The sequence below is a fragment of the Castanea sativa genome, chromosome 4 (assembly GCF_040712315.1).
Source record: "Castanea sativa cultivar Marrone di Chiusa Pesio chromosome 4, ASM4071231v1".
Classification (NCBI taxonomy): Eukaryota; Viridiplantae; Streptophyta; class Magnoliopsida; order Fagales; family Fagaceae; genus Castanea; species Castanea sativa.
Genome location: NC_134016.1, coordinates 29,558,514 through 29,569,892, shown reverse-complemented (window position 1 = coordinate 29,569,892; position 11,379 = coordinate 29,558,514). Strand labels below are relative to the sequence as shown.

Sequence of the window (11,379 nt, the reverse complement as noted above, 5' to 3'; positions counted from 1 at the left end):
AATCTGAACCTAGATTTGTCTTCCAATCCTCTCCGTTTGTAAAATCCTTGATAGGAGAATTTAGCCACCCAAAAACATAAGATAACCACCTATGTTATTGGAGTGCTATTTTGAAACCACAAAGACAGCATAAATCTTCAAGTGGCCTTGAAGTAATCAAGGGATTGGTTTGGCGGTTGGCGTCTTGATTTGCAGTGTAGAATTACTGTGAAGAAAAGGTTGGATGAGCAATTGCAACAATAGATAGGAGCTTAGATACAAGCAAATTACATATATTGGAGGTCTTGTAAGTTACGCTGTATTGCAACTTCTATATAGTGGATATGATGAGCTAGGTTAGGTCTTCTAGTGTTTTTTCTTGTTGGGTTTTCACTCGTGAACAACGCACGCCTTATCTTTTGTATGTGATTGTTTTACCATTTTATTCATATTGTAATTGAAAATAACTAAGTAACTAATTGGACTTGACATTAATAAATTGTCAAAATTGATAGAAAGTCAACCTAGGTGTCTAACACATTTCAACTTACCTTGAAAGTTTGAAAAAAGTGGGTAGCTATCAAAATACTTGATCTAGCTAGATATGAATTATAGAAACAGTCATCCTGAAATTTAAGGTTACCCTTCTTTCTTTTCTCTCGCTGCACTGCTACGTAATTCTAAGCACCTATACTATCTACAATGAGAAGCAGAAGAGACTGGTCAGATTCACTTCACTATTGCAAGTTGTTTTTTATTTGTTGGACTTGATCATGGAATTAATTGTGCCAGGCATATATTCCTGCCCTCAATTTACATCATGGCCAATGCTTCTATTTCTAAGGAAACGAATTCTTGCAACAATGGTACTCTCTCAAAGCGTATAGAAAATAGAGACGCAATAAAATAGCATGTGGAAGTTGATTGAAGAAGACTTTGAATGAAAAGAAAATACATCGATTGTATTTAAGATTCTAAAGCTGCTACTATCGCAATATGCTTGCTACCTTTACCGAGTCAAACGTATTTTAAAAATCATCCATTTCATCTCCATAATAGTCCAAACTACAAGATCAAGATTAACATTAACATAAATCATAAAATACCATGCTCTCTAGATACATCATAAAAGGCTGATGTACACGTTTATTTCTCTCTCCTTTTCTTTTATCTAAGTGGGGTCGTCTGATTATACTAATCCCTTGAGTGTACCATGTGCTACCTTTTTATTCCACATGTCTAGCAGCCTTGTTCATTCTTTCTTTTTATGCAGCTCATATCCCTTATTGAAAACCCTAACAAGAAAAAAGCTAAAGCTAAAGCTATCTTTGTCTCTACCTTCATGTTCCTTGCTTTGTCTTCGGTCTTTCACTTTCAGCATTCATGAATCACAAAGCTAACCATGATCTATACTACTCACTTTCATGGATTCCATATCACCATAATCCATGTCAACCACATGTAGTTACTTTAATCTGTTGGGCCCCATCATATGTTTCTTTTTTTTACAGTATTTACAAAAGGGTTTCCTGGATATCCGTTTTGTGTGGGAATGCACATTCAATATCTAGTCATAAAGCATCAAAATGTGGTGGGTCAGTGTGCAGGAAAGAAAAGTGGTGAGGAATCTCTTTGCAGTTTTCCTTCCACAACTCTCACTTTGCTCATCTTTTCTTCACACCAGTGCGTTTGTTCTTCAACAATGTCATTCATTCGCAAAACCCTAGACACCACTTTCAGGTCTATTAGACCCATTAGTATCTCCATCTCTTCGTTCACCTTTAATTTTCTTTTTCTCATCAAGCATACTCGTGGATGGCGAAGATCTTTAAGCTTCATCTTTTTCTGTTTAGAAAACAGTTGTTAATTGTTGAACCCAAGAAATGATAATAATAATAAAAAATTTCTCTCACTATTAGGAGAGTCTACTCAAGGCAATTTTTTATGTAAGATAAATTCTAATTTAATTTAAATATACATGTGTGAAACTCCTTAGTAGAGGTTATTATTAATATTGATCATATCTTCTCAATTTTAATCCGTAATATATGATATGCCTAATTTACTATTTATTTTATAATAATTGATGAACTGTTAAGATTAAAATCAAATACACGGCAAATGCATACTTACTTTTTGATTAACTTTCTTCATTAGATGGAGTAGAGTTGGATCGACTGAACCTCTTCGATTTCTCCTAAAAAATGCTGATATAACTTGGCAAGGTTTCTCCTTGTCAGCCTTGAGAAAATTCATGAAAGTTCGGATGCCGTCTTCCAATATTAGAAGAAAGTCTTCTGAAGATATCCTTGATCCAAAACCATCCTCCTTCTGATCATCTTCGGAATCTTTAAAAACACAACATAGACATAGACGAAACATTAATCTTAAAAAGATATAGAATATTAATATAAGAAAACATATGACTGAAGTTCAAAGAAAAACGATCATTTTAATTTAAAATCGATACGTCTCATACTTCAGATTAAAAAAAAGTACTTACCTCGGTATTCTGGAACTAAAAGTAACTTTGGTGCCAAAAGCCTCATCCTAGCATAGATTTCAGGTCTGCGGCCTTGCTCATAAGGTTCATTTTCTATATATCGCTGTAAAAGAACCTGGAATTGCTGAAACTCTTGCGCAACATGGGCAGGACAGCCAGGGTCATTGTCATGCCATGAAGCTCTCTTCTGTAGAAAATTCTTGTAGTTCCAATTTAGAGCTTCCCATGTTAAGCAAATCTGTGCCACATATGCTGCTTCCAGTTCATTATATGGGTTCTGACGGGTATCTGATGGCCTTTTTTTTATTGTTGCAATTTTGTGAACAATTCTCTCTGACATTGATCTTGGACCCACTAGAACAGACCTAAGTGACTCTGAATTTTGGTTGTGATATATATAATGTTAGTTTTTCAAAGGAATGATAAATATGGTATTAACAAAGAGAACAAAAATAGAAAGTGAAAATAGTCAAAATACCAGTTTCATGAAGCTTTTGTGCACTTATTCTGTCTAGGAACATCATTTCCTCATCATATTTTTGAAACATTGTGTACGATTCCCATTTGGGACAACTCCTTCGTGAGGAAGAAGAAAGTGGATCCTCAGTATAATTAACTGAGCTTCTCCACTCTGATGAGCTCTTAGATGTAGAGCCAGCAGTGCATGAATCACCAAATATCTCATCCTCCTTTTCTTGAACTATAGACTTCTTTCTCTCTGACTTGGGTGGTGCAAAAATAAAAAATTTCTCATCCTCTGAGAAATTTGTTGTCTCTGACTTCTTGCTTTCATATTCTCGATTATGATAGTCTTCTACAACAGCAAAAACAATATCAGATCAGTGAAAGTATAATAAGTACAACATGTGACTGATGTAACAAACTGAGATGCCTAGACATGTTGCAATTACCGTCACAGTTTTTGTCACTGTCTTCCACTTCACTTTTGCGTAGGTCTTTAGAAATCAGCATGGAGGGCCCACCTTGATTTGTTTCAGAGTTGTAAACTGAATCAGCATCTCTTGTAGGAATCTCTTCTTCAAACACATCTTCTACTTCATGCTCTTCTTCAGATTCATGAACACATGTAACAGAGAGGTTTTCAATTTCAAGGGCATAATCTTCATCTGGGTCTTCAAATAAGCTCTCTTGTGGAGTTATGAATTCTTCAGAAAGAGTTTGATTCCTCCGAGGGTGTTTTGGCAAAAACAATAGTGATTCTCCGCCACCAATGATGTCAGCTACAAGAAGATCTTTTTCGTTGCACTCAACATGAAAATGCCTATCATCTTCTTCTTCATCTTCTTTTTCTTCTTCTTCTGCTTCATCCTCGGAGAAGTTATATTCATATCGATTTTGGTTTCTGAAACACACACAAAAAGATTAAGAAACAAGAAAAAGAAAAGGCAAACTAACACATGAAAAAGATAAAATTAAAGAGATGTTGCTACTAGACCTTTGAAGTATTGGATTTCTGCCAAGAAAATGGAAGAACTTGGGTAGTATAAAGGAGGAGCAGTAGAAGAAGAGGAATAGGATCTGGAATGAGCTCGAGACATTGTAGAACAGCCTAACAAGAGCTTCTTTTTCTGAACATGGCATTTTCTTCTTGTTAGCTTCAAAATGAGTTCCAAAGTTAAGTTCTCATTCACAAAGCAAAGCAAAGCAAAACTCCTAGAAAAAGTGTCTACTTTGGCTGCTTTTCATACCACCTCTTTCTTATTGGTCAAATTGATCCATTTGTTTCATCCATAATGTCATTTATGTCCTACAATTTAAACTATACCTTAGGAACCATTATATTTTGGGACAACAGTAAATTTTTATTTAATTGACAGGGTTTAAGAAGCAATAAGGCGCACACTTACAACTCAGTTAATTGATGGTGTTTTCAAAGATGAAATTTACTAGTAGTACATATTATTGCTAAGCCATATATATTTATGTTGTATTTTCTTATTTTCAAGATTTTCGTGCCCAAATTTTAGTATAATTTGGCCTTTTGAGCTTGACTTTATAGCTTTCCTATGAAAAAACATTGTTTAAACCCCCTAGACCGCTTAATTACTACTCTTGCCTTGTGACTTTTACATGATCCACTTCACAAACGATTATCACTTGTAAATCAATCTCTTGATCTCTCCAAGAGTTTCTTCGAGAGATTTGAATTCATCTTTGTGTTTCCATGATCTAGGTTCAACACATTGTAGGTGATCTTGTTCTTAGAATAATAGGAATCTCAAGGATATTCAATGGAGAATTGTTGGGAGACAATCGATTTTCTCAGTAGGTTTTCTCACTATTTTTGCAGTCATTTTCCCATCTTGTAATTAGGGTTTAATTTTTATTTATAACATTGTAGTGCTTGGGGTTTAGTAACTATAAAAACAGATCGATGTGAAAACAAAATTTGGGCCTTTCCATAATAAGGTTTTGGTCAACTAAGAAACTACTAGGTGTCTATCGAAAACATTCTGTTTGAATTTTCATTTTCGCTTGATTGAGCTTTGATTTTCGCTCGGGCAAGGCTTTCATACTTGCGGTATGAACATAAGCTGTAGTCTTCAAACCTTATTAATCCATACATATTACATAGTAGAAAATCCAAAATTATAATATAAATTCGTTGTGGAAGTAGCCAACACTTAAAATCCTAACAAAGTTTATTTTTTATAGATTATTTATACTAATTAAGTTTATTACATTATTAGTTAAATTTTTCTGGATTATAATTTTGGAATCAATGAAGATAGTTAGATTTCTCCTCTCCTTCCCAATTTACACACACACACACACACACACACACATATATATATATTTCTAAGAAAGACAGATAATTAAAATTAACAATTTGTAGCTCTAGGTATAGAATGTCAGTCCAATTAAAGGTGGTTTTTTTTTGTTACGTTTAAAGTTAAGGAAGGGGATTCAAACTCTACGCATCTTTGTTAAAAACACAAAGAAATGATGTTTGTCCTACAGGTCAATGGCCAATGAAAGGTGGGATTTTCTTTGGCATGTGGTGCATGATGTACAATTAAGCAAATCAGCTATCGGTTATACCTAAAAAGAAATTTAGCAAATCAGGATGAATCATATTCAATATTCTTTCCACTAAAGTTACAGAAACCTTGTATCATAGTGGGTAATTAAAAAATGAAATCCTACTATACGAGAAAGGGTCCTATCCTGTCCAAAAAACACAAAGAAGAGACCAAAACCAAGTCACACGCATTGGTAGGCATTTGTGGACACAACTTTTCAAAAGAATTACTAAAATAATTTTCAAAAAAAGTTTAAACATAATAATTTAATCCATTAATAAAAAATTTAGAGATGAATGAGATTAGATGGGTTTAGTTTAATAGAGTTTTGATGTATTCTTTGCCTCCTAACTGAATAAAGAGCCTTTTTAAAAAGCTGAGGGTGGTGTTGTCAAATTGAGCTTCTTTTAGATATCTTCTTAGTTGTTTCTCAAAAATAAAATAAAAAGATATCTTCTTACTTGCTCTTTGTCTTTTAATTAGTCGTTAAGGTTTCTGCGCATCATGTTTTCTACGTATGATTGATCAACTCAAAAAGACACGCATATTAAATATTACATTATCCACAAAATTAACTTAGTATTAACAATATTCTCTAGAACTCGAATCCATTTACATGTGTCTGCTGCTCTCATCATTTTCAAAAAGGGAAAAAGAAAAAAAGAAAAAGAAAACAGCAATAGTACGTGTGAATGAACTTTTAATTTTGCTATTAAGCATTAAAATATCAAATGGCCCTATAACTTTGAATATTTACTTAGGCTTTCATAAGCTATTACCAATGCTCGTACAAAATTTGGTTGATGGTTGGCCTAAATGGGGCCAAATTGACATTTAAAGTTTAGGTTAGGCCTTATACAATATTCTTATTGTTGGTGTATATATAAATATTTCTTTACTGTGATTAGTTTCTTTTTTTCTTTTTTTGAGAAAGTGTTTCTTTTCTTGTAGATTGCTTGGGATTCATTTTTGTTTTTTTATATAAGATAAAAATTCAATTCTAACATTAATCTAAATGTAAATGTATGTGAAATTTCCTTCTAAAAACTTAAACTCCAACCTTTATCTCCTACATTTCACAAAAATTTAGTACTTGTGGAGTGACTATTACGCTAAGAATGCACGATGATAGGATTCTTTTTGTTAATTTGTTTTGTTTTTCCCGAAATGCGATAACTTATTAGCCATTAAAGGCTGGTCGTAGCCAAGGATATGCATCAAGTTTGAGCTGAGCCCAAATTAAAGGACTAATAATATCATGTTAAGTTTACCTGCTAATCAACCATGTCATATAAAACTAAAGAGGTAGCACAATCCGCGAATCATATGGTCAAACCTCTCTTCAATAAATAAATAAATAAATTTACTTATTTATTTATTTATCATTCCCCTGTGGGCCAGCATGATAGTCCAAGTTGCATTTATCTTAGGGCAGAAGGTTTTCATAATTTCCGCTCACGACCATAATATCTTCTTTATGGGGCTGCGTTTTAAGCGTGGCCCACTCTCAGGTCCAATTGCTACAGCTTAGGATAGTCCTTAGAAAGCAAATATTCGGGGTTGACTCATTCATAGGGATGATCATTCCTAAATGTGGAGCCCCTTCTTTATATTACTTTTTTTAAAAATAAAAAATTACTTATTTAAACCTATAGCCATAGATTGGCAAGTTTTAATCCTTCTTTGATTTAAACAAAATTACCAACTAAGGTGCATAGACTAGATTAGTTTTTTTTTTCTTCATTTTTTTTTTCATATTTTTTTTCATATTTTTTAATGCACCTTTGGGGCACTGGTATCCATCAATCAAGATTTCATTTCATTTTTGAGAGACCAAAACATAAAAAAGAAAAATCACCATTGAAAATAAATATACTAAGATTTCATTAAAAAAAAACTAAGATTTAAAACTAAATAATACATGAAAATCCAAACTACCATTAATTCAATCTTCATAAAATATAAATAAAATAAAAGATGTAAAATTTTTTTTAATACATTTCAACTCAATCATTCATTAAAATGAAATTCAACATTTTTTAAAATTCTAAAAATCATTTACGATTCAGTATTTGCGTATTACATTTTGAAGCAATTTCACTTTCAATGTACAAAAGTTGATGTGGTACAACACATAAATACTATTACATAAACTAAAGATTATCACGTAAATGCCAAATGATCTTAAAAGCCCACAAACCCACACCCCTATTAAAGCATAGCAGTCTGTAACCCAAGCTAGACACACGCACACAACTATCCCCAAAACCGTTGAAAATCCTCAAACTCATCACCTAATTTTTACTCAGAAGACCCACATCATTAGGGCCCCAAAAAATGATTGTTACACACACCCAAAAATTGCACTAAAATCATAACTTGAATTCACAAATTTTTACTTGAAATTCGTGACTTCAAGTCATGTTTTCAGTGCAATTCTACGTGTGTGTAACAAGTAGTGTGTGATAAACGCTACTCTTAGACCTCCCTGGCCTACAAACCCCCATAACCAGCATAAACCAAATTTCAACGTTACGGATTCGCCTGCTACCCAATCAATCTGATCCTACACACAAATCTCGTAAAGGATAAATCACACAATCAGGAAATAATGTAAAAAATGAACAACTTTTATTTATTATATATATATATATGTGTGTGTGTGTGTGTGTGTGTGTGTGTAGGGGGGGGGGTACAATCCTTTGTATGACTCTTTACAATGAAAAAATAAAATAAAGTCCTTTAATTCTATCTCCAAGAAACTTCATGATTTGAAAGACTATGAAGCTAGATCTTGAATTGTGCCTTGATGTCTCCAAATTGAATAAGTGATTGAACATAATTGATTTAATAAAAGCGTTGTTGGCTTAATCTAATAACCATATCAAAGGGATTTGAAAGAAAATCCCTACTTTGAGCCTTGGTTTGGACTGAGCAATAGAATTCTCTTGGACTTAGAGATGACACTCTATTTTTGCAGAGTGTTAGTATAATTTTTCTCTCTAAGTGTATGTCCCTTTTCCTATATGAGAAGCCTCTATTTAGAAGCAACCCAATGATCTTTGATTTCGAATTTGGGTTTGACTTACTTCCAATTAACTTTTTAACAGGATATCGCCTTTTCTTTTAATAAGAAGTAGCCACATTACCCATTACCTTAGCACACAGTTGAGATTAAAAATCAACGCCACATCATCTTTCTCTTGGAGAGAGAAACTAAAAAACAAGCATTTTTATTAGTCTTTGCAACACAGTGGTGAATGAAACAAAATAATTCTTAGATTATTCAAAACTTGAAAGTTAAAACCTAGCTCATTGATACAACAAGAAGAAAATCATAAAATATCAAAATTAGATATTCATGAACAACAAGCAAATTTTAGTTTCTTTTTCTTTTTCTCAAAAGAAAAAGAAACTAAAATTTTAGATTTTGGAACAAAAATTACTAACTTAAATGCTCAACTCAAATACAGAACAACAAGAACAAATAAATATGTAGCCACTTGCTTCTCATTGTTCTCATTCCATTATCAAAACAACAAGAAGAGCCAAGTAGGTATATACCATTTCTTTGCATTTTGGAATTTCAAGGGCTTTCATTTAAAATTGGCTCTCCTTTTTAGGGTTAGTGGGTTTGTTTCTAATCTTAAAATTGATCAGAGAGAAACAGAGAACAAAAAGCCGAGTCTTTTTTGTCTGAGATATGAATTGAAATACGGCATCATCTAGCAAATGATGTGCTGGATAGGCGGATTCTTGTTTGCAAAAGAAATTCCAAGCAACTCTAAATTAGCTTCCTTTCCAAAGGCTTTATTTTTTTGTGGGGTTTTGGTTCAATCCATGAGTACCCAGTTTCTATTTTGTTGATTTTTTTTTTTTTTTCCCCATGGGTCAGCTTGTTTCCTTCGTCTTGGCATTTGAGACTTTAGTTCAGTACCCACAGTTTCTCATCTCTTCAATAGAAAGATGATGTGATTTTTTTTTTATAAGGATTATTTGGCGTTATTTTTAATCTCAACCGTACGCTAAGGTAATGGGTCATGTGGCTGCTTCTTATTTGAAAAAGAGATGTCCAGTTCAAGAGTTAACTGGAAGTAAGCCAAACCCTTCGAATTTTCTCTCAGCATTTATTGAGAGTTAATTACAAATTTCGAATTTAATTTTGGTCTTGCATTTAATAAGAACCTTCTATGTGCATCTTTTCTTCTGAAGTTGCCACTTGGCTTTCTTTATTTAACGTTGCTGCGTGGCTTGAACATGTGTCATTTCTATGTGAGTCATGGTAACTCAATGACTTGACATGTGGCTTGATTTCATTTGCTGATTGTCCACTGTTGACATATTATCAATTGGAAATTAATTTGATTACAAACATTTGATCATGATCAATTAGATGGTTGTGAATACATCATAAAATTTTGACATCTACAACATTCATCAACCATAAATTTTTGCCTTGATCGAAACACCAACCTCTCTAAATCCAACAACTCACAAATCCCACTAACACAGTAGCATGTGTGCACAATAAAGGAGAAGGAGGGCTAAACTAAAACCTAAAGCCCTTACTTTGGCAATAAAACCTAGAGCCCCTACTCTATCACCCTACCTAAATGGAAACTCATAATCAATCTTGATAAAGCCTAATTCGTCAATCGTGTACGTTCGTCTAGATGATGTCGAGACCTCGTCAATGTTCTCGAAAAATGAGAGAAACTTTTCTAAGGTGGACATCGGTGTGGCACCAGCCACAACGTCTCCGATGCTTAAGTTAGTGATTAGAAATTATTTTTAGAATAGAATGAGAAGTGTAAAAATATGTCTCTGTTGTTGGAGTTGTGTACCTTCTGTGCTTCTAATGATTGTGTATATATATATATATATATATATATATATATATATATATATATATATATATGGTTTTTGGGGGTTTCTAACCACTGGGACCTTGATTGTGGTTTTAATGCTCTTCTTGTAATGCCCCGGGCTCATAATAATGGAATTTAATGAGATTCCAACGATCTGCCATCTGATCGGTAACCACCTAAGGTATTAAATGCTCTTTATTATTGATTTACTTGTGCTCGTCCATGTTTCGTTGAGGTGGACGAGTGTGATGTCGTCTACTGAACGTGAGTTCATTAGTCCTGTCAGCTGCCCCCCAGGTTCTATGGTCGTTTTGAGTTGCCAGGACGACTATCGGAAGATGAAAAGTTTTCTGATTAGACGTGGCTCTTGGGGTTTTGTTCCTTATTTAATGCGTAGTGGCAGCACCTAACGCATCGTGGCCACGTGGCGTGCTTTACCCAGTGCAGTTAATGCTCCAATGGCATGACTCTTGGGTTTCCCGCTGAATTTCAGTTTTTGGGTGTCTTGATTTTTTAAACTTCCCCACTTTTCACTTTCTCCTTCACTTCTCCAACTTCCAATCATTGCTTAGAGCTTCTTCTTCTCCGACCTCTCTCTGCGGGAAACTTTTCTAAGGTGGACATCGGTGTGGCGCCAGCCACAACGTCTCCGATGCTTAAGTTAGTGATTAGAAATTATTTTTAGAATAGAATGAGAAGTGTAAAAATATGTCTCTGTTGTTGGAGTTGTGTACCTTCTGTGCTTCTAATGATTGTGTATATATATATATATGGTTTTTGGGGGTTTCTAACCACTGGGACCTTGATTGTGGTTTTAATGCTCTTCTTGTAATGCCCCGGGCTCATAATAATGGAATTTAATGAGATTCCAACGATCTGCCATCTGATCGGTAACCACCTAAGGTATTAAATGCTCTTTATTATTGATTTACTTGTGCTCGTCCATGTTTCGTTGAGGTGGACGAGTGTGATGTCGTCTACTGAA

The 11,379-nt window shown here is 33.9% G+C and overlaps 1 protein-coding gene across 2 annotated transcripts; it reads right to left on the bottom strand.

Annotated features, from left to right (window-relative positions):
* Positions 1–1,005: 1,005 nt before the first annotated feature.
* On the bottom strand, positions 1,006–4,155 carry LOC142630554 (uncharacterized). 2 transcript variants are annotated; one of them, XM_075804554.1, is made up of 6 exons: positions 3,939–4,155; positions 3,394–3,845; positions 2,961–3,296; positions 2,483–2,857; positions 2,113–2,327; positions 1,006–1,824 (listed from the first exon to the last, which is right to left on the bottom strand). In XM_075804554.1, the coding sequence occupies exons 1-6, from the start codon at positions 4,082–4,084 to the stop codon at positions 1,576–1,578; spliced, it is 1,773 nt and encodes a 590-aa protein (XP_075660669.1). In that variant the 5' UTR covers positions 4,085–4,155; the 3' UTR covers positions 1,006–1,575. The 2 variants fall into 2 exon arrangements, with proteins under 2 accessions (XP_075660669.1, XP_075660670.1); XM_075804555.1 differs by having other exon boundaries at positions 2,961–3,293.
* Between the last annotated feature and the right edge of the window lie 7,224 nt (positions 4,156–11,379).